The 21,136-nt window shown below is 52.8% G+C and overlaps 4 protein-coding genes and 2 long non-coding RNA genes across 15 annotated transcripts in view; 4 read left to right on the forward strand and 2 right to left on the reverse strand.

Moving 5' to 3' along the window:
• Nucleotides 1–7,228, forward strand: part of Anapc2 (anaphase promoting complex subunit 2) — a 12,862-nt gene extending 5,634 nt beyond the window's left edge. Inside the window, exons 6-13 of the mRNA XM_031369326.1 lie at nucleotides 289–406; nucleotides 978–1,159; nucleotides 1,841–1,982; nucleotides 2,723–2,798; nucleotides 2,883–3,086; nucleotides 6,163–6,292; nucleotides 6,543–6,778; nucleotides 6,857–7,228. Coding sequence (XP_031225186.1) covers nucleotides 289–406; nucleotides 978–1,159; nucleotides 1,841–1,982; nucleotides 2,723–2,798; nucleotides 2,883–3,086; nucleotides 6,163–6,292; nucleotides 6,543–6,778; nucleotides 6,857–7,069 — 1,301 coding nt within the window. The 3' untranslated portion in view covers nucleotides 7,070–7,228. The remainder of the gene's footprint in view (nucleotides 1–288; nucleotides 407–977; nucleotides 1,160–1,840; nucleotides 1,983–2,722; nucleotides 2,799–2,882; nucleotides 3,087–6,162; nucleotides 6,293–6,542; nucleotides 6,779–6,856) is intronic.
• LOC116089809 overlaps nucleotides 1–9,767 on the reverse strand; it is a 13,698-nt gene extending 3,931 nt beyond the window's left edge. The window contains exons 1-4 of one of the 2 annotated variants that reach the window (XR_004118474.1): nucleotides 9,601–9,767; nucleotides 7,943–8,027; nucleotides 6,434–6,662; nucleotides 1,895–2,037 (exon numbers count right to left, since the gene is read on the reverse strand). This is a non-coding gene — a long non-coding RNA (uncharacterized LOC116089809). Of the gene's footprint in view, nucleotides 1–1,894; nucleotides 2,038–6,433; nucleotides 6,663–7,942; nucleotides 8,028–9,600 lie in introns of those variants that run through there. The other variant, XR_004118473.1, reaches the window with a different exon arrangement.
• On the forward strand, nucleotides 9,729–10,823 carry Tmem210 (transmembrane protein 210). The gene is made up of 4 exons (XM_031369328.1): nucleotides 9,729–9,840; nucleotides 10,000–10,135; nucleotides 10,362–10,391; nucleotides 10,592–10,823. Exons 1-4 carry the CDS (start codon nucleotides 9,753–9,755, stop codon nucleotides 10,779–10,781), a joined length of 444 nt encoding a protein of 147 aa, XP_031225188.1. The 5' UTR covers nucleotides 9,729–9,752; the 3' UTR covers nucleotides 10,782–10,823.
• Nucleotides 10,824–11,534: 711 nt separating this feature from the next.
• On the forward strand, nucleotides 11,535–12,806 carry Lrrc26 (leucine rich repeat containing 26). Its single transcript, XM_031369327.1, has 2 exons — nucleotides 11,535–12,282; nucleotides 12,359–12,806. Exons 1-2 carry the CDS (start codon nucleotides 11,607–11,609, stop codon nucleotides 12,679–12,681), a joined length of 999 nt encoding a protein of 332 aa, XP_031225187.1. The 5' UTR covers nucleotides 11,535–11,606; the 3' UTR covers nucleotides 12,682–12,806.
• The window catches only part of Grin1 (glutamate ionotropic receptor NMDA type subunit 1), a 26,380-nt gene continuing 18,045 nt past the window's right edge, over nucleotides 12,802–21,136 (reverse strand). For 3 of the 9 annotated variants that reach the window (XM_031369324.1, XM_031369317.1, XM_031369325.1), the window contains 12 exons: nucleotides 20,088–20,229; nucleotides 19,880–20,007; nucleotides 19,476–19,640; nucleotides 19,194–19,312; nucleotides 18,967–19,079; nucleotides 18,745–18,893; nucleotides 18,473–18,630; nucleotides 18,146–18,307; nucleotides 17,625–17,734; nucleotides 17,392–17,537; nucleotides 16,062–16,172; nucleotides 12,802–14,097 (listed from right to left, as the gene is read on the reverse strand). In XM_031369324.1, the coding sequence (XP_031225184.1) occupies nucleotides 13,981–14,097; nucleotides 16,062–16,172; nucleotides 17,392–17,537; nucleotides 17,625–17,734; nucleotides 18,146–18,307; nucleotides 18,473–18,630; nucleotides 18,745–18,893; nucleotides 18,967–19,079; nucleotides 19,194–19,312; nucleotides 19,476–19,640; nucleotides 19,880–20,007; nucleotides 20,088–20,229 (1,620 nt within the window). In that variant the 3' untranslated portion in view covers nucleotides 12,802–13,980. The remainder of the gene's footprint in view (nucleotides 14,098–16,061; nucleotides 16,173–17,391; nucleotides 17,538–17,624; nucleotides 17,735–18,145; nucleotides 18,308–18,472; nucleotides 18,631–18,744; nucleotides 18,894–18,966; nucleotides 19,080–19,193; nucleotides 19,313–19,475; nucleotides 19,641–19,879; nucleotides 20,008–20,087; nucleotides 20,230–21,136) is intronic. The other 6 variants (XM_031369318.1, XM_031369316.1, XM_031369323.1 and 3 more) reach the window with 3 other exon arrangements.
• LOC116089810 lies at nucleotides 18,306–20,271 on the forward strand. Its single transcript, XR_004118475.1, has 2 exons — nucleotides 18,306–18,401; nucleotides 18,780–20,271. It is a non-coding gene; the product is annotated as an uncharacterized LOC116089810 (long non-coding RNA).

Raw genomic sequence — 21,136 nt, forward strand, 5'->3', positions numbered from 1 at the left:
AAAAAAAAAAAAAAAAAAGAAAAAACCAAAACATGAGCCTGAGCCTGTAGGGGACATTCTAAATTCAAACTATAGCAGACTGCTTCTATAAAATTCTAGAAACCGTGTCTATAAATGGGTTGAGATAGGATGAAAGCAAGAAGGTAATTTACTGCTATCTGCTTGAATGAGGTCACATGTTAACCTTCAGATTACCCAGCCATGTGGCCAGCTGCCCATTCAGGAGGTGTTGGCATTCAGGAGGCTACTGTCCAGGCTGTTGTGTGATCTCTGGCTCTTACTCTCTAGGTGTCAACACATGTGACATCATCACTCTCTACATTTCTGCCATCAAGGCATTACGTGTGCTAGATCCCTCTATGGTCATCCTAGAGGTGGCTTGTGAGCCTATCCGTCGCTACCTGAGGTGAGTGCCACTGGCACTTGGCTCTTTCTACTGATCTCTGGTGTTTGCAGAACCAGAGCAACAGTCAACCCTGACATGCCATAGACATGAGGCTCTGCCTGGATATAGCTGGATTGGCTCAGGGTAGGGAGCCTTTTCCTTTTGTTAGTGTTAGGTTGCAGTCCACTCCATTACACAGTGTTGTGCTGTGTGTATATGTATAAAAGGGAGAGAGAGAATGTGAAGGGGGGAGGCTGTTTCCCCTACCCACACACAATGAGAAGCTTATCTAGGGCCCAGCCTTGTTGACCAAACCTGACAATGAGAGGAGGCCTGGTCTCTGTACAGCTTCAGCCTTAGGAACGTTTGTGACTACTCTGGTAGATTCCTTGGCAAAGCTGATCATTAAGTCCTTCCCGGTATCTCAGCCTCTGCTTTTTTTCAGAGTAATACTGGGCTTTTTATTTTTATGAATCCAGGTGGGCATGTCTTTAGTACCTGCTGGTTAGCACTGGCCACACTAGCATGGGCTGTAGCAGGTGTTATGATGCCCACGCACATTGTCAAGGACAGCAACATTCAATCCCGGCAGGACACGAGAGGACACAGTACGGCAGATTGTGGCTGGGCTAACCGGGGACTCAGATGGAACAGGAGACTTAGCTGTTGAGCTATCTAAGACTGACCCGGCCTGCCTGGAGACTGGTCAGGACAGTGAGGATGATTCTGGTGAGCCCGAGGACTGGGTCCCTGACCCCGTAGATGCTGATCCAGGTCAGTTTACCTCTTGGCCTCACCTCTGTCTTTTCCTGGGCTGCTTTGGTGGTCTATTGGGTTCTGGTTATGTATGTTGTTAGCCAACCTTGGTTATATCAGAAGCAGCCATTGCCTCAAACTTGGGGGGTCAGAGGTCAGGGCCTTGCTTAACACTAGCTGGTTTGTTATATGTTCCTCATTGGCTACCTTAGCTAGCTATAGAAGGTGCCTTTGTGGTTTATACCTGAGAGACTAGATTCATGGGAAGTCTGCACACCCTACTCTGTCTGTGATTTGGTCCTGATTCTCATGTATTAAGGTAGCATTCTCTGGCCAGGTCCCATCTTTTGCTTGGTCATACTCTGCTCGGTTATCTTAAGCTGTGGATTCTTTGTCCTGCTTAGGTCTTAGCATGAACACAGCATCTTCAGCCTTTTAAAGGAAAACCCAAGGACTGTTCTGTTCCTTATGGCTGATTAAGGATCCTTGTGAAATAGAAGGCACTGTTTAACAGAACAGTTGCCTTAGAGCTAGTTGCTCCTACTTCTGCTGGGAGCCATATTATTCCCAGCTGCCTGGGACATTGAGAACAAGCCTTCAAGGCTGTGCAAGACTCCTGTATCTAGCAGGTGAACTCTAAGGTGTCAGTGTCCTTGTCAAAGTGCTAGTGATATGCACCAGCTCCTCTATACTCTGCAGTCAAGTCGAGTTCCAAGCGACGCTCTTCAGACATCATCAGCCTGCTGGTCAGCATCTATGGCAGCAAAGACCTCTTTATCAATGAGTACCGCTCACTACTTGCGGATCGCCTCCTCCACCAATTCAGCTTCAGCCCTGAGAGGTAAGACAAGGAGCTGATTGACCTCCAGGGGGCGCTGAGGCCTAAATCCTTCATTCTGTATTTGGAGAGAAACATAGACTAGTACTGCCCCTATTGGCCAAGTGTTATGGTAATAATTAATCTTAATTGGGGGTTTCTACCCCATCTTGTATCATTCAGTTCCCAGATAAAAACCATACAAAACACACACACACACAAGCTGGGCAGATATCAACTCTCTAAACTATTATGTCTACTTCCTTATTAATAATCCTGAGTTATAACTTGCCATGTTTCATCTGGGACACTCAACTCCTATTGGCCAGCCCTCATGGCCATGTTTTTATGATTTATCTGTCCCATGGTATCTTCTCTCCACCTCATCCTCTCCTTCCTCCTCATGGTCCTGCCTCAGACCCCAAGCCCAGGAAGAAACCTTGTCTACCTCTTTTCTGCCCAGCTATAGACTGTAGGCATCTTTATTCAATAATTTTAAATTAAGGAGCAAGGTTGTATATGAATATCTCCTCATCCCTGAGACAACCAGACTGGGGGGGCGGGGGGCACAATATTTAGCATTACAATACATAACAAAAACCAAACCTCAAATAGCCAAAATGACCAAACTCTGGCCTTAGTGTTGTGCTTCCTGCCTTCCCTTCAGCCCAAGGTATCCTGAGCAGTGGCCTAGCTTGTCTGCTTTAGGGTACCAGTTGAAATGGAATCATACTGTAGCCCCTACCAGAAACTTGTCTTTCCAGGGAGATTCGTAATGTGGAGCTATTGAAGCTGCGGTTTGGTGAAGCCCCCATGCACTTCTGTGAGGTCATGCTCAAGGTAAATAACCAGAACTGCCTGCTTCAATAGTTGCACCTACCACCACTATTAAGCCCAGAACATTGATAAGGTATCCTTTCTTAGGACATGGCAGATTCCCGCCGCATCAATGCCAATATCCGTGAGGAGGATGAGAAGCGGCCTGTGGAAGAACAGCCACCATTTGGGGTCTATGCTGTCATATTGTCCAGTGAATTTTGGCCTCCCTTCAAAGATGAGAAGCTGGAGGTCCCTGAGGACATCAGGGCAGCCCTAGATGTTTACTGCAAGAAGTATGAGAAACTGAAGGTACAGCCAGTAGGCCTTTTGGTAGTTTGTATCTCTGGTCATACCATTAGACCCCACAATAGAATTAGCCCATGTGGGCCATGTCCAGGTAGCATAGCTGAGCCCTAATGTTGTAGAAGCTGGATTTCAATGAGTGGTATGGCCAAGTTCAAGGATCCTTCCTGAGCTTGTCATCAATTATGGCATGGGAGGCAAGAGTCTGACACACAGGTGGAGAGAGTCCCACTCTAGACTGTGTGTGTGTGTGTGTGTGTGTGTATGTGTCTTCCAGTGAGTTCTCTGGACTAGGAGTGCTGAGAGGAGAAGGTTATAGGATGCAGGCATCCAGGTGGCAGACTCTAACTGAAGAAGCATGTGGCACCCTGTTGAGATCTGGCTAGGAACAACTAGGTAAAAAGTACAGGCAGGTGTGCCACGGGAACATCTGCAGCATCTTGTTCCTAATGAGGAAAGTGTGATTCTCGTGTTCCTCCCTGAAATCAGAAGGCCTTACTTGGCTTCCAGCTGAGGATCTGTGCCCTAGATCAGTCCCTTTGAGTATTTGAGGGGTGACAGTAGGACCCAGGCTCAACTGGGGAAGTTAAAGAAGGGCAGTGTTTGTGTCAGTAGCTGTGATAACCTTGCTGCCTGGCTTAGTTTCTGAAGAGTCTAGATATGGTCTTCATGGCCTTTACTGACACCAGATGAAAGTGGTTACTGGTCACTAGTATGTCCTATTTTGGCCCATGCCATGGCAGTGTGTCTAGTCTTTTGAGTACCACAGCCCTACCACTTCTTGGTTGAGTACATCTGAGTGGCCAGTCCTCTCCTGCTGTTCCTTTGACCTATTTTGGTACTTGTTGACCTATTTTGGTACTTATGAGGTACTCGTTGGCTTTGCTAAGTTTTTGCCCTGAGTCCCAGACATGGCTTAGTCACATCTTGTTAATCAGATTCAAAGAATTAGGATGGCCATATGCTAGTGTCATTTATCTTAATTTTTGCTGATACTTGAATGGCTCTGGTAAACCCCAGGGCTGTGCTAAGAGGTCAGACCTGTGGCCACAATTCTGTTATCTTTCACCAGCCAAGCTCCTAAAGGATCTGACTGGGTCTGTGAAGCCTATATATTGGTACTCTTTTGGATGTCATGGCTTTAGAACGAGTGTTAGGGAAGCTAAACTGGCTGAAACCAGGGGAAGCCACTGGTACTGCCTCCTTTTCTATCTGTAAAGCGAGTTTATTGGTACACTTCTCCCTTAAGAGCTACAGGGGTCCCAGAGGGTCTCAGACCATTAGTTGGCCACTAAAACTGAGGAATCAGTGTCCTGGGTGCTACCTTAATGAAATACTGCAAATTACAGGGTTTACCAGATTAGAAATGTATTACTGGGTTGTGTTGCCCAAGAATGCTCCAAGAGAAACAATCCTTCCTGCCTCTTGCAATAGCCCTAGCAGATCTAAGTAAATGGACTTTTTGTTTGTTTGTCTGTTTTGTTTTTTGTTTTTTGAGACAGGGTTTCTCAAAGAGATAGTAAGTAAAGCCCAGGACACTGACTCTCTCTAGTGACACTAAAAGTCCTATCTCGAAATATGCCCTTATTTGGAAACGGAGTCATTAAATACGTAATCTGCTAAAATAAGGTTATCCTGCAATAGAATTGGTCCTTAATCTGATATAACTAGTATCCTAAGAGGAGGGAAACAGACATAGAAAAAACTTGGACATAAAGATATGCATTTACCACCTGGGCAGTGGTGGCACACACCTTTAATCCCAGCACTTGGGAGGCAGAGGCAGGTGGATTTCTGAGTTGGAGGCAAAAAGAAAGAGGGGAAAGGGGTATCTTCCGGACATGCCGTGTCCAGGTGGGTCTACAGATCTCCCTCATCTCAGCAAATGCCGAGCCATAGCCTAGTAGTTGTCTATCAGCACCCCCCCACACACACACACAGTGTCTAGTTGTTTGTCCCTGATTTCCATCTGAGCTTTCACCAGAAACTCCTTTCAATGTCCTCATCTATGGCCAACATTATTCTCCATAGTATAGGCAACAGCTTTTCTCCTTCCTGAACCTTCACCAGCATCATCCCCATCTCCCATGTTATGCCAATTGACTGTAACAATCTAGGGTTTAACTTTTATGTACTTCCCCACTGTACAAACAACTTCTGTATTTTAGGCATTTTTATAGCAGTATCCCTCCATAGAACTAGAATCATCCTTTTTTTTTTTTCTTTTTTTTTTCTTTTTGAGACAGGGCTTCTCTGAGTAGTCATGTCTATCCTGGAAATAACTCTGCAGACCAGACTGGCCTCAAACTTAACAGAGATCCACCTGCCACTGCCTCCCAAGTGCTGGGAGTAAAGGTGTGCACCAGCTTTACAGCATAATCTTCATTTATTATGACCTCTTTAACAAAATGTCACAGGCTGAGTGGTTATAAACAACAGAAAAATAATTTTAGTTCTCAGAAATAGAAGTCCAGTGTCAGGGTGTTGGCAAGACTGTGGTCCTCCTGATGCCTCTAAGGGACTACTCTTTTGCTTTCCCCAGCTTTTGGTATGTCAGCATACTTTATGCCTCCCTTCTGGGCCTTAAGCCCTACCCTACTAAAGGATGACCTTTTTTTTTTCGTTTTTTTGAGACAGGGTTTCTCTGTGTAGCCCTGGCTGTCCTGGAACTCACTCTGTAGACCAGGCTGGCCTTGAACTCAGAAATCTGCCTGCCTCTGCCTCCCAAGTGCTGGGATTAAAGATGTGTGCCACCACTGCCCAGCAGGATGGCCTCTTCTAAACTAATTTCATCTATATTAATTCTCTTTGTAAATTGCTCATGTTCAGAGGTACTGAGACATGAGAGGAACACAATTTATCAGCAGTGCCCGTTGCTATATTGTGGCTGTTCAGGAGCCCGGGACTGGAACCAAGTCTCCTGGAACCAGGTCTCCTGGTCCCTGCCTTTCAGGGATGGCATTGGTACAGGCTATTGGTGCAAGAGCCATTCCTTGCCGGGTAGCATGGCATATGAGTCTATGCCTTGCTCATCTGGACCTGCCTGGAACCCACTGGACTGTTCTTGATAATTCCTGCCCAGGCTATGCGGACACTCAGTTGGAAGCACACCCTGGGCCTGGTGACAATGGACGTGGAGCTTGCTGACCGCACCCTGTCTGTTGCGGTGACCCCAGTGCAGGCAGTGGTCTTGCTGTATTTCCAGGACCAAGGTGAGTACCTAGAACCCTATCTGGTCTGTCTTGAATACACTACCATGGGGCTAGTGCTAGGCACTACTCCCTGATGGCCTATAAGGTGACAAGCCGACACCCAGCCCTCTGCAGAATGAAGGGGTAGCAACCATTTTTTACCTATGAGTTACACAGGACAATGCACGTGCATCTGGGGGTCCAGCTGGCTAACAGGTATTGAAGCAGGCATAACCTCTGGTGTACTTGCATCCCGTGGCTCTGCACACAGCCAGCTGGACCTTGGAAGAGCTGAGCAAGGTGGTGAAGATGCCTGTGGCGCTGCTGCGAAGACGCATGTCAGTGTGGCTGCAGCAGGGTGTGCTGCGGGAGGAGCCTCCAGGTACTTTCTCTGTCATTGAGGAAGAGCGGCCTCAGGATAGGGACAACATGGTGCTGATTGACAGTGATGATGAGAGTGACTCAGGCATGGCCTCCCAGGCTGACCAGAAGGAAGAGGAGCTACTGGTACGTTGGCCATTTCCACATTGGGCTGGGGTGGGCCAAATAAGTGGCCAACTAACCATGCCTGGCTTCTGTTCCTAGCTCTTCTGGGCATACATCCAAGCCATGTTGACCAACCTAGAGAGCCTCTCGCTGGAGCGCATCTACAGCATGCTCCGAATGTTTGTAATGACTGGCCCTGCGCTGGCTGAGATTGACCTGCAGGAATTGCAGGGCTACTTGCAGAAGAAGGTCAGAGACCAGCAGCTCATCTACTCTGCAGGTGTCTACCGCCTGCCTAAGAATTCCAACTGAAGCTCCCCTTCCAGGCTCTGACCTACAGCATTCATGCCTGTGCAACCCCTTGATGGACAGCTAGGGTACCTTCTATCCCCATGTCCCTGTGCCTAGCTCCTGCCTGTTCCCTGCCTAATACCCAAAGGACAAATTAAAGCATATTAGCTCATCCTTTCATATATTTTGTTGGGCCCCATTAATACATACAGGCTTGCCCTCTATAGCCATCCTATCATAACCCTACAGGGCCTGGATTTCCAGTAGCAGGTAATGGAGCCACCCAAAAAGCCAGGCTTACCCCAGCCTGAGCTTGTATGTTTGGGCAATAGATTTCCCTACAGCTATCTTCTGTGGCCTATCTTAGACATGCTAGGACTTCTTTTGGCAAGAGTGAATGGGGTTGGCAGTTCAGAGTCTCCTGAGTTAGACTTTGGCCCCATCCTGCTTTTGTGGCCTTTAAAAGGAACTCTTGGGCCTTCACTTGTGTGTGGCGTATGTGGAATCAATACAAGGCTTTGTGCTGTTAGGACATTTGTACTTTTTGAGATCCTTAGGTGAGGTAACCTGAGTCAAGTGCACTCCTATGTCTAGCAGCCAGGGGCTGCCTAAGGACATATGCTGGTGGCCAGGGCATTATTAAGTCCTTTGTCCTCTTTTCTCTACTGGCCATACTACTTGGAGCTTACAAGTATGTACTTAGACTCTTTCATGTCCCCTAGAGTTGCCATCAGAAGTACAGGACGAGGGCAGGGGTGATAAGAGAACCCAGGACACAATTTTATAATCCTTTACCCCCAAGTAAGGGCTCAGCCACCCTTGCAGGCAGGCAGTGTTCCAGACACCTGTTGAGGACAGGTTGACCCTGCCCTCAACCTTGGGGTCTGTACTGACCTTACACAACAGAACCTGGTGGGACACAGCATGGGCTCCTATGTCCCTGTCCCAGAACAGCTGTTCTCAGTCAGGAAATACTGACCTGAAAGGAAACAAAAGCTCTTTGGAATCATTGCTTGCACACCCAGATCCTGCCCAAGGTGGATCCCAGGCCACAAGCCGCACCCATCCTAAGCTGCTGCCACTACTCCAGTCCCTTCCCAATCCCCTCAAGCCCAGCCTGTGCTACCTCCTCTCATCCTCAGCTACTCGCTCTGGCTTAGGTCCTGAGCAGGAGTCCCCTTCAAAGGTCTCATTGCACCCTTCCTGCTCTAGAGGGATCATCTTGCCTTAGATTTTAAAGGGTAGAGGCAGGTAGTAGGCACACTGCCTTGGTCATAGCCTAAGGCTCCCAGAAATCTAGGAAGCCTTGTTCACAATACTTGAGAAGTGAGGTTTGTTCTCCTCAAGCTCCCAGGCCCGAGACCCTGCCTCCTGCCCCACTTAAGTGCCGTTGGTACATGAGTTGTGGTGGCAGCAGAGGCCCTGAAGGTCCCCTCACCGAATGTTCCTATCTGGTTCATACCACCAGGCCACAGACGGGTGTGTCTTTGTCCTAACCAGGATATAAACTTGCTAGGCTGGCTTGGCAGGGTGACATTGCCAGCCCTGGGCCTCAGGCACACCTTCTGTTCTACATTCCTTTGGACTAAGTTTGTGGATGTGTCCTAAAGACCAGAGAAGTTTTGGTTCTCAACAACATTCAACTGATTAGAAGCCCATGTCAGGAGCTGCTAGCTGTTGCTTAAAGACCAACCCTAGAAGGGTATGTGTGTTTGCCAGCAGGGATGTCCCTGTGATTAGGGCCATTGGGTTCAAACTGTGCTCCCCTCCTAGCTCCCTGTTGGCTCCAGCTGGCAGGAGGCTAGGCTTAGTCAGCTGCAGGGCTGACATTTCCTCTTACTGCCTCTTAGTTTGTTTGGCAGGTCCCCCACTGAAGAAAGCAGCAGCAGGGTGGGGCTGCTCTGCTTCCCAGCCTGGGTTACCAAGTTCAGCACAGAGATGTAGGTTAACCCTGACCATGCCAGCCTATAGGCAAACTTGCTTCCTTGACCAGTGGCTGTCTGATCTCCAAGGCAACAGACCCTCAGAGCACCCAGCTCTGACTAATAACACAGCATGTGTGAGCCAGAGAATGGAGTCAGTTATGAGCCATCTGCTCCCTGGGGGGAATGTTCTAAGGATATGGCGACGTATCCTGCTCAGGCAAATGTAGCCTAGCCAGTGACTCTCCTATCCCAGTGGATGGTCAAGGATTCCTTAGGACACTAGTAGTACTCTAACCTGGGCTTTAAAGGCTATATGAGCTCAGCCCTCCAAAACAAGAAGGGCAACTGAACACATGTACCCACCCACCTCCCACTGCCTCCTTGTCCTCTGGTTGCCTCAACCTAGGGGTGGGTTTATTAGCAGGGAGTTAGGTAGAACTCTGACTCCACTTAGCGATCTGCAGTCCTGATGTTAAAAAGAAAATTGAGACCATGGTCCTTAACACCAGACAGACAGCAAAGTAGGTTTCTCACCCATTTAACTAGAAGTTCTATCTGTCCTTAAAGCTGTAGTCCTAGTATCCCGACTCAGATCTGGCCAGAGCTTGCCAACCCTATCCCCTTTACCTGCTCCATCCAAGTATGAATGAAGTTCAAGTCAGTCTGAGTGAGTGCTCTGAGGCCCTGCCCCCACACTCTCTGCCTCACAGTCCCACTGTGAGGTCAGCACCTTCCAATGAGTTCCGTCTAGAGGTGTGTGGTGGGGCTGGGGGCTGGACATGGCCCCCTGTCCCCAGCCTGAGTCCTGCCCAGCTGGCAGCCCCCTTGGCCTGATATGTCTATCCCTTTTGCTCATCCCTGCTTCAGGTGCTTCCTCCCAGTAGCCCTCCAGCCAGAGCCCCTCTCTTCCAGGCAGGGCAAGCCATTTGTGTCCTTCCAAGGGCCCCAAGGTGGGGTTTGGGGGTGGACCTGAGGTCCTCCACAGGCAGGTGACTGGCCCCTGGTCTTGTGGCCTTGTTTCTGCAGCTGGAACCTACTGTGAATGCAGCCTTGGCCTCAGCCGTGAGGCCCTTATTGCCCTCATTGTGGTGCTGGCTGGTGTCAGTGCCAGCTGCTTCTGTGCCCTCGTTGTTGTGGCGATTGGTGTCTTTCGGGCCAAGGAGTGCGTGAGCTTGGGATTGGGCACAGTGGGAGTGAGGCTGTACTACTGGCCCTGTTAGTCATGCTTTGAGGGGCCTCTTCCTGGGGTGCTGTGACAGGAGAGGCTGGGGATAGTGCTTTCCATGGTGTGTATTGGGTATGAGGGTTGTAGGAAGATGTTCCAGGGGACTTCAGGCATGTGGAATGAGCATTTCTCCAGAGTTAACACCTGCCTTTGTCCCCCTCAGTGACATGTGCCCTGGACACTCGGAAAACAAGTAAGTATGTCAGAGGAAGTCTCAAGGGTGAGCTGTGTCCTCTCTCTGCCTCTTCCTGGAAGTGCATTGCATTGCATTGTATTGTATTGTGTTTTAATGTGTTGTAATCACAGTTGTACTGAGAGCAATATCCTCAAGGACTGGCTTCCCCTGGGTGGCTAAGGTCTTGTTGGATCATGCTGATGTAGTCCATCATACAGGTTGGTAGGGCCCTACGGGGTCCAGGAAGATTGCATAGACCTGCACACGGTACATGTGGAGTCCCACCTCATGGACCCTGATCTGGACGTATCCATGATGCAGTCCTTGGATAACAAAGGCCTCATGACCGTGACTGCTCCTCCAGAGCCACCTCCACCCCCTCCTCTTCCTCCCCCACCTCCACAGTAGTGGAAGGCAGTTAGGCTGGAGAATTAAACAGTATTTAGTGATTATGTGCTATCCTTGCATGTCCCTCAAGAGGTAGTGTTTGTGCATGAGTCATGGTGGGTGTCTCCACCCTGGGTTACTGAGCCACACCCTCGGGGTTTCTAGCTCCTAGCCCAGCTGACCAGTTCAGCTCTTTCCTGCACTTTCCTACTATTGGTCTTACAAAGATGACTGACCCTAGGTCCTTCTTCCACCTTCCCAGATTCCCCAAGACAGGACCTGTAAGCTGGCAAACCAAAAGGGACCTACACTGACCAGACCAGTGTCCTTTCCACTGGCACTGTCCTCAAGGGTTCCCAGGGGGTGAAGCAACGTTCTTTCCTACACTCCCTCTTTTGCCTTAGATGGGTTTCCCTCCTACACTTCCAGGTCTTTACCTCTGTGGTTAGGCTCCACCATATGTTTATACTTCCACCAATCTTCAAGAGACTGGGATCCTTTTAGGACCTGTGAGGTCCTTTTGCTGAATAGGAATGGAATTGCAACTGGGATAATGGAGCAAGGCACTGCTGGCTGCAGTCTATGCAGCACTGGTGGCTTTGATCCCGCTCTTTAGGTCTCCGTGGGGAGGCGGTCTCATCAGCTCTATTCCAGGCTCAAGGCCAAGCCAAGATTGGAGCTCTGGACAGGTGGTTGGCAGTGCTGGGCATTGGCTTTCTGCCTAGCCCCCGCCCAAGTCGAGGAACCAGCAGTGGGACAGAAACTGTTGTGCTAGGGCAGGAGAGTTAATACTTGTGCAGGTGAGGCAGGGACAAGCTCTGGGTCACCTGGACTCCGAAGCCGCACATGCGGGGTTCTTTTTTCTCGCGGCTTCCGCCGCAACTCTCTCTGCTGCTGCTGCTGCTGTCGTTGAGGCGAGTCTGGACCCAGGAGGACATTGGAACTGCCCCTTCCAAACCCCCGGTGGCCCCCGAATGCCCCGAGGCATGTTCATGTTCGCTAGGCGGCAAAGCCAATTGCTCCGCACTCGCGCTGCTCGCGGTACCAGCGGACCTGAGCTGGCAAGTACGCTCACTGCTGCTGGATCACAATCGCGTGAGCGCACTGCCTCCGGGTGCCTTCGCCGATGCAGGCGCTCTGCTATACCTAGATCTGAGGGAGAACCGGCTTCGGTCGGTGCACGCGCGAGCTTTCTGGGGCCTGGGAGTGTTGCAATGGCTAGACCTGAGCTCCAACCAGCTGGAAACTTTATCTCCTGGCACCTTTGCGCCACTACGCGCGCTGAGTTTCCTCTCCCTAGCGGGTAACCGGCTGGCACTCCTGGAGCCTTCGATCCTTGGCCCGCTCCCTTTACTGCGAGTGCTCAGCCTGCAGGACAATTCACTGTCCGCACTCGAGGCAGGGTTGCTGAATAACTTGCCTGCCCTCGATGTGTTGCGCTTGCATGGCAACCCCTGGGCGTGCAGCTGCGCGCTGCGTCCGCTTTGCACCTGGCTGCGTAAGCACCCGCGTCCAGCCTCAGGTGAGCCATCTAGGGCGCAGGACGGATAATGTTTGGTGCAATTGCTGCCATCTGACGCCGCTCCTGTGTCCCGCAGAAACTGAGACCCTGCTCTGCGTGTCTCCAAGACTCCAGACGCTCAGCCTACTGACAGCCTTTCCGGATGCCGCCTTCAAACAGTGCACGCAATCACTGGCAGCGCGAGACCTGGCGGTGGTCTACGCTCTCGGGCCGGCCTCTTTCCTTGCCAGTTTGGCCATCTGCCTGGCATTGGGCTCCGTGCTTACGGCTTGTGGTGCACGGCGCCGCCGCCGCCGCCGCACCATAGTGCGCCACTTACAAAGGAGACAGCTAGACCCCGAGGGCCCACCCTCCCTAGAGGATGCTGGGAACCCTGCAAGAGCAGCTATCCAAGCCTAAGGGGACTGCAGGTTGTTTCTAGCATTTCTGAAGTGCTCCTTGCTTTGAAAACTCCCCCCAAAATCCCTGATCCTCCCTTCACAATCCCTGTAGGCGTCAACAATAGACAAAACCCGGAAATTTTCTGACATTCCTTTAGGCATCACCACTGAATACCGGGATTAGGGGTGGCTTGCGCGCCCGGTGTCCCTGGGGCAGAGGGGCAGCGCGCTGCTGCGCCCCGGTGGCTGGGGGAAGGCACGCGCTTGGACACTGGGAGAGCTAGTCATGTACAAGGTTGGGTGAGTGACACCGGACTGGGAGGCGGATGGCACTCCCTGGTGCCCAAGGTGCGGGGCTCCTCACGATCCAGCGTCTGAGGAAGCCTATTGTGGCTGCAGGCAGAAGAGAAGGCTCAGCTCTCTTGGAGTCTGGAGCCCTAGACATCTGGGGGCCAGAGAGCACCCCTGGGAAGCCCTGCCACTAGGGCAGTGAAGGCTAGCCCTGGGAAAGGTCAGAGCCAGCCCAGTGAATGGGGTGGGAAGGGTCGTGGGAGGATTGTGCAGCAGGAGAGAGAGAGGTGGAAATCAGGTTGCAGAGAGCAGGCGCTGGAGGAGGGGTGGAAGGTGACCTAGCAAGCTGGGGCCATGGGCCCCCACTGTAGCTTGGGGTAGTGGCTGGAGGAAGGGTGGGGCTGCCATTTCTGCTCCAGACTTCTCCGACCGGGGCCACTTAGGCCCCTCACCCCACTGCTCAGAGACCTCAGGGCCCTTGCCTCTGCCGGAGCGCCCTGTGGCCCTGCCCAGCCGGCTCAGCTCTGGCCCATCCTCAGCCGCTCTGGTCCGCACCTTGGTCCTGCAGGGGCTGCCCGCCAGGCAGCAGAGCAGGCGGACGGGAGGCCCAGGGTGGGCAGTCTCTGGGGCGGGTGGGCTTCCCTCAGGCCTTCCCGAGCAGCAGGACTCATCAGTGTCCTTGGCCGGGCTAACTGGGCAGGTGGGCGCCTCCGGGGGCCTCACACCACGGTGCTGACCGAGGGATCTGAGAGGTTGAGCGGGCCCGTGATATCAGTGGGATGGTACTGCTGTAAAATAGAAATACACAGACAAGGCGGCCCGTTAGCTCCGACGTCGGGGGCACGCGCGGGGCCGGGACAGGGTGGACCGGCCAGCCGGCCGACCGGCGGGCAGGCGGGCACGGCCTGGGGGAGGCTGGGGGTGCTCCTCCCCCGACCCCGTCGTGCTCCGGGGCTCTGCGTGGGCCAGGCCGCTGTCCCGTGCGTCTGTCTGCGGGGGAGGGGCAGAGGAGGGCGGGCGGGGCGTCTCAGCTCTCCCTATGACGGGAACACAGCTGCAGCTGGCCCTCCTCCCTCTCAATAGCGCGTCGCGGCAGCACTGTGTCTTTTTGGTTTTGCAAAGCGCCGCGTCCACCCCCGGTGCTCTATAAATAAGAACCAACAATCAATACCTGCTGGCCCTGCCGGCCACCAGGGATCCCAGCCCTGAGCGCCCAGTGCTGCCCTGGCCCGGACCGGCCACAGGACAGGGGCAGAGGATCTCAGCAGCTGGACCGACCCCACCCCACCCAAAGGAGCCCCCACCCAGGCCTCCCTCTGAACAGCACCCAGCCCTAGAGACAGGGTGGGAGCTGGGCTACCCTCCCCCACCCAGCCCCCAGAGGTCAACCCTGCAGGAAGGGGCCAGCTCCAGATGGCCCAGAAGAACGGGTCCCTGGTGCCCAGGGAGGCTCAGGTAAAGATTGAACTGAGAGCAAGTCCCCAGAAAGGGACCACATAGATCTCTGAGTTGTACCTGGCCAGCTCCAGATGGAGCCCCAAGATTTAGTGACACCCACTGAAAATGGCCTGCCACCTGCAGGACTTTTGTACTTTCCCTACTTTGGCCCCCTGACCCCAAAAGTACAGATCGTCTTCTCTGTCAGATTTCCCCTTCCCCACACAAATTCCAGCCCACAGCTCCCTTGGCCCTGCTCTTCCTCCCGTGCGCCTCCTTGTGGGGATTCTGGCTCAGACCTTGTAGCATAGACCTTGCCCACTTTCCCTGGTCTGGGTGACCCTGAAGATAATGTTTGCAGCAGCAGCTCCTGGAGCCTCAAGTTGGTGCAAACCACAGATCCTTACTCTCCATCCACTCTTTCTGAACCAGGGCCCTTGGAGAGCTGAGCAGCCAGGTCTTGTGGGTCTCTCTGGAGCACCCTAGTACTTTCAACCTGGCATTTTGCTTTGTGTCAAATCCTGTCAGTATGTTTTTCTTCCTTGGTATAGGAGTGTAACTACAGATCCAGATTCTTCATGGGACACAAGCCCCTTATGGGTGACACACCCCATTGGTTAGAGGGCTTCCTGTGGGCTAGAGGGTAATTTCATAGGATCAGGGTGACTCTAGCAAAAAGGGAGCCTGTTGGAGGACTGTCTTCTGAGTGTGTACTTCCTGTGCAGTGACGTGCTGCCCAAGGCAGGGAACGGGGTTCTGGATCTGAAGGCAGAAGGCCTGACTCTGACAGTGGCCTGTGGCAGTGCTTGGAGGTTTGAAATGAAGCACTGGTCTTAGCCTCCCCTTCCTGGACCTCCTTCTGAGAACCTGTTTTGCCTTAGGTGTTCAGGCCCCAGGACTTTCAAGGATACCCTATCCATGCTCAGATCACCTGGGCACTGCTGCCACACCTCCATCAGGGACCTGTTCAACATGGCAACACCCCACTCCCCACCTGACAGTCTCCCTGTGACCAAGGGTCAGTGCCAATGCTAGGCCCCAGTCGTCCACCCAGATGGACCCAGGCCCGGCCCCCAGCCCCCGGCCCACACAGAGACCACATGGAAGATGCAACACGCATGGCTCTGGTGAGACAGGTGAGACAGGTGTCTGGGGGGCGGGGCCAGTGGCCAGACAGACGGACGGATGGGACATCACAGCTGCACCCTGCAGGGCTGTTGCAGGGCAAGACTGAAAGCATCAAGCCCCCATGTGGAGGCAAGAGAAACGGGGATGAAACAGACGTGCTGTGGCCTCGGCAGGGGCAACCTGGGACAGGGCTACTCTGGTTCCCAGGGTCCGGGTAGCCCAGAGAGGCAGTGAGGCTGACTGACTGACCAACAACATGACACAGCTTCCAGATGGTGTGTGGGTCATGGCATGGGGAGAGAGGTGGGCAGACTAACGTGGAGACACATGGGGAAGCTGAGGACCAGTGAGGGCTTGAGGAGAGGTCTGGAAGAGATCTAAAGGACAGGACCCTTTAATGGGTGGAGAGGGTGGGTGAAGGACTGACTTGGCACAGATGGCCAGGGTTGAAGATGGGGGCAGGGGTGGGATGGTAAGGGAGAGGGAGACAGACATGGGGCAAGGGAGGAGTCAGAGACGCGGGACTGGGGTGCTTCCCCTTACCGTGTCTTTGGAGGACCTACGTCTCTTGAAGCTGGAGGCCAGGGTGGAGGTGATAGCCCTAAATGTGGCTTTCTTTTTAGGGTCGGGCTCTGCTCTACCACTCTTTCTATCCTAAAATGAATATGTATAAGCGATTAGACAACTAAGGGTGGCGGCCACACCTGCCCTTGCCTGCTCCTTTGGGGCCGCTGCCAGGCCTGGCCGGTCACTCAGGCCCTGACTCCTGCCTGCCTCACTGTGCTGAACGGATGGACCAACAGCCAGACTTTCAAGAGTGGCCTCTTCTGCCCGGGGTTGGGCCTGTCCTTGCTTGTGCTGGGTCTGGGCTTGGGGGTCCTGATGGCACTCTTCCTGGGATGTCCGCCTGGCTCCCTGGCTCCGTCCTGAGGAGGAGGAGCCCCTGAGGACAGGAAGAGCTTCCCCTCAGCCACAGCAGCCTTTCTGTTCAGAGGCTGCTGACCCCAAAGGGCACACACCAGGAAAGGGCCAAGGGCCCGAGGAAGTGATAGACAGAGGCAGATCCGGGACGCTGGCCTGGAGTCTGATGGCCAGCATGGCCCTGGACAGTTGTGGCCAGGTCCCCAGGGGACCTGTAGGGCCAAAAGCAAGAATGGGTGGATGAGAGTTGTGGGGGCTCCAATAGCCCTGTCCGCCCACAGCCCTCATTGCAGTGTTAATGTCAGCTCAGGACACAGCTCCAGGAAGACACCCAGAGAAAGAGAAGAGACAAGTGAATCAGAACCTGACCATTGGCCACTAGTCTTCAGGCCTGTGTGAGCCTCACTGCCCACCCTGTCCCTTTCCCTAGTGGACTCTGATCACCCCACATGCAGCCTCATCCGTACTAACCACAAATCCACATGGATGTGGCCTGAGGCAGATCAGCTGCACTTAGATTTAGAGTCACAAAGCAAGACATAGCATGAAAAGGGGTCCCCAAATGGTGTCAAAGGTGCTTGGATGATAGAAGGCTAAATGCATCTCAGGTTCACGTGCTATCCACAGGAGGGCCCTTGTCTTACCCTGCCTGTTTGCCTTCCTATGGATTGGGTGCCAGTAGCTGACCTTGGAGACAGAGGGGCCAGGCAGAGGCTTGAAGGAGGGTGCATGGCTTCCCTTGGCCCAGCTTGGCAGTGGGTAGCCACTTGCAGGCAGCCCCTGCCTGTGCTGCCCCTGTGCCTTGGGAACACTCACCACTGCCCCTGGCCATGGCTCTTAGCACCAGTCCTGCCCATGAGCCAGAGCCAGTGCCACGGCCTGTAGGGATAGAGTAGGGCCGTGGCCTGGCGGGGGCCCTGGACGCCAGGCCTCGGAGGGTGGCCTGTCCTACCTGCAGGTTCTTCCTCCACACGTTCACGGCTGCAAAAGCCAGCTGCATCTGCTTCCTTCGGGCATCCTTGTGTCGCTTGTAGGCGATCTCAATGAAAATGAGGAAGATCCCAGCTACGATGCCTCCAGCCACCAGCATGAAGACCCCTGTGTGAAGGGACCCTCAGCTGCCTGCCCAGAGGGTAAAGCCCCAAGAGAATCCATCCCAGGATCACAGCAGCATGGGAGGCGCACCTGCCATGTTCTCAAAAGTGAGGGTTGCAGGGGCATTGCTTCGGGAGTCACATTCTTGATACCGAACCCATGTCTTATCCAGATCTTCCATGAAGCCATTCTCATGGGACCTAGGTAAGTGAGGGGAAAGGAAAGGCAGGGCTGGAAGCAGGGGTGGGGCTGGGAATGGGTGGGGCATTCAGGGGAAAGGACCGGGAGTGGGCAGAGCTCACAGGGGAGGCAACGCTGTGGACCAGGACTTGCAGCCCAAGTAGGGCTTTTGGAGTCGGGAAGGCCAGTAGCTTCGGCTGGGCTGGTAATGGGAAGGCTCCCCCTTAGGGGTGATGCCTGGTCGGGGTAGAGTGGATCCTTTAAGGCTGTTGCACCACATGATACACAATCTAATTAACAGCTGTCAGCCAGGCCGGGGTGGAGTAGTTTGCTGTGCTACCACTGGAGCACTGGGGACTCCCAGCTTTGTGCGAGACTCTTGGAGCAAAAGTGGATAAGGGAGAGGAGGTTTCAGTCTGGGGCAGACTTACTTGAGTATGGACAGGGAAACATTCTGCTTCCAGGGGCTGTCCTTGCGCATGCCGATGCCAAAGCCGGAGCGGAAGAACAGCTCACCCGTGGTCACTAGATCACACTTCTGTGAAGCCTCAAACTCCAGCACAGCTGAGTCCCAGATGAAGGCATGGAGCTTGCTGCCGGTAGAATCAGAGTCAAAGGAGCCCCGAGTAGCCTCTTCACCCTACTCTGCTCACACTGCAGTAGACAGTCTTCACTTGTGTTTTCTGGGTGAGGGGGCTCCCCTTTGCCTGTCCCTTTACTGTCCCCCAGCCAGGGCGGCCCTTGGTCTGCCTGCTCACTTGTCCCGCACAGCCTGGATGGCCTCAGCTGCACTTTCATAATTGTGCTTCTCCATGTGCCGGTACATGGTGCTCAGCTCCACCTGCCTCCGGAAGTAGATGTCCACTGAGCTCTGCTTTACAGTTGCATAGATGAACTTGTCTGAGGGGTTTCTGAGCTGCAGAGACAGAGACCTCAACTCATGGCTGCTCCCCAAGCCCCACAAGAAACAGACACTCCCTCTTAGCTTCTTGACTACCCCTACCCCCAACCTATAGTCCAGAGGCCTCACCCTGGGGTCATTGATGCCTGTGATGCGCTCCTCAGGCCGATCCAGCACCAGGAAGGCTGCCAGATTGGCAGTGTAGGAAGCCACAATGATCATGGCAAAACCAGCCCACACCATGCCTAAGATACGAGCAGAGAAACTCCGGGGGGCGCCTGTGGGCAGAGACTTGCGTCAGTTCCTAGAAAGCAGAGAATGCAGCGATGCAGGCCCTGGGCTTAACCTCACCTTCCCCAATGCCAGAGTTGAGCAAGACGCCCCAGGAGAACCACATGGCAGAGGACAGGGTCAGTGCATCCTCCTCCTCCTCCTCACTGTTCACCTTGAATCGGCCAAAGGGACTGCAGAGTGCAAAGAGAAGGCGGGAGAGAGGGCAGGAGAGGCAGCTCTGCCCAGCCCTGCCCAGTTCTGCCTGCCCTACACATGCAGGGGTTGGGCTCTCTGCATGTGCTCACCTGAAGCGGTCCAGCAGGTACAGCATCACTGCCACCACATGAACTGACAGCCCCACTAGCAACCACAGTGTGCTCTGAAAAGGCTGCATGAATGAGTCCAATGTGCTCCGAGGGATCTCCTGCAGGTGACCAGTGGTCAAGTGTCACCTGGGCCTTCCATGCCCCCCCATCCCATCCCCACCTGGTCGTCACCTGGGCCTTCCATGCCCACTCATCCCCACCTGGTCGTCACCTGGGTCTTCCATGCCCCACCCTACCCATCCCCACCTGGTCCCTGCCTACCTTCTTGACCAGAATGGTCAGGCCCTGGTACTTAAAGGGCTTGGAGAACTCTATGTACTGCGCACGCTCATTGTTGATGGTCAGTGGTGCCACAATCATGTCTGCTTGACCACTGAGTAGCTCTCCCATCATTCCATTCCACTCCTTTTTGTTGCTGTTGTTTACCTGCAAAGAGACAGAACCAGTGGGGCTGCAGATGGGATGACCACAACTCCCTGAATGAGAACTCCTGTACCATAGTAGGCCTAGTACATGAGGAGTACGCCTCCTGCTCCACGGCTACCTCTAAAGCCCAGCCCCAACCAACAGCCACCTCCCATAATAAGGCTCCACCCAGCCCATAGACTTTCTAGTTAATCCATCTCAGCTCACAGGACCCTCCCATTAGCCTCTTTACTCCATACCCGCTCCTGTGTGCCAAACTTGCCATCTGCCACCAGGTGCACCTCGTAGGTAAAATTCATGGTCCGCGCCAGCTTGATGAGCAGGTCGATACAGAAGCCATAGCAGCACTGGGGCACTGTGTGACGTGCTGTGGGTAGTTAAGGAATATTAACCATCGATTCCTGACTTGGAGGCCCTTCGTCCTGCCACGCTTTGCCCTGCACTCACCGCTTCCTGGGGACGTGTCATTAGGCCCCGTACAGATCACCTTCTTGACAGGGTCACCATTGACTGTGAACTCCTCCTTGCATGTGCCATCACTCATTGTGGGCTTGACATACACGAAGGGCTCTTGGTGGATTGTTACTATCTGCATGGAAAGATAAGAACTAATACAAGATAAGATAATACATCTGATGCCTCCTTCTGATTTCTGTGGACCCCCGCATGTATGTGATACACATACATACACTGAGGCGCACACATACATAAAATAAAAGATAAGTATGTAAATAATAAGAGGGATAGAGGAAGACATGGGAAATTATCCCCTGGCCTCCATGTACATTTGCTTATATACATGAATACACAGGAATACATACGTACATATAAACATGACTTAAAGGTAGTTTTTTAAAAGACGAGGATCAAAGACTGAAGGCTACATGCCAGCATCAGATCTCCTGGAACTGAAGTTACAGATAGTTGTAAACTACCATGTGGGTGCTGGGAATTGACCCCAGGTTCTTTGGAAGAGCAACAAGTACTCTTAACCTCTGAGAGAAAATCTTCCTAGCCCCTATTTTATTTTACTTTAAAGATTTATTTATTTCTATTTTAGGTGTATAGGTGTTTTGCCAGCATACATGTCTGTACTCCAGGTGCATACAGTGCCCACAGAGGCCAGAAAGAACATTAGATTCCCTGGAACTATAGATACAGATGGTTGTGAACTGCCGTGTGGGTACTGGGACTTGAACCTGGGTCCTATGGGAGAACAGCCAGAGCTCTAAACCACTGAACCATCTCTCCAGTCCCACTGTTTTTTATTATTGTTATTCTTGTCATTATCATTATTATTATTATTGACAAGTTTTCTCCTAAGCCTGGAGCACAGTAACTGGCTGGGTTGGTTAGTCAGCAAGCTTTAGTGACTAACCTGTCTCTGCCCGCTCCTACCAAGGACAGGGTTATGATGAGTGCAGTGTGCAGCCATGTCCAGACTTTTACATGGGCTATTTACCAGTTCCCATACTTTTTTTTTTTTTTTTTTTTTT

This window comes from Mastomys coucha, unplaced genomic scaffold (genome assembly GCF_008632895.1).
Source record: "Mastomys coucha isolate ucsf_1 unplaced genomic scaffold, UCSF_Mcou_1 pScaffold15, whole genome shotgun sequence".
Classification (NCBI taxonomy): domain Eukaryota; kingdom Metazoa; phylum Chordata; class Mammalia; order Rodentia; family Muridae; genus Mastomys; species Mastomys coucha.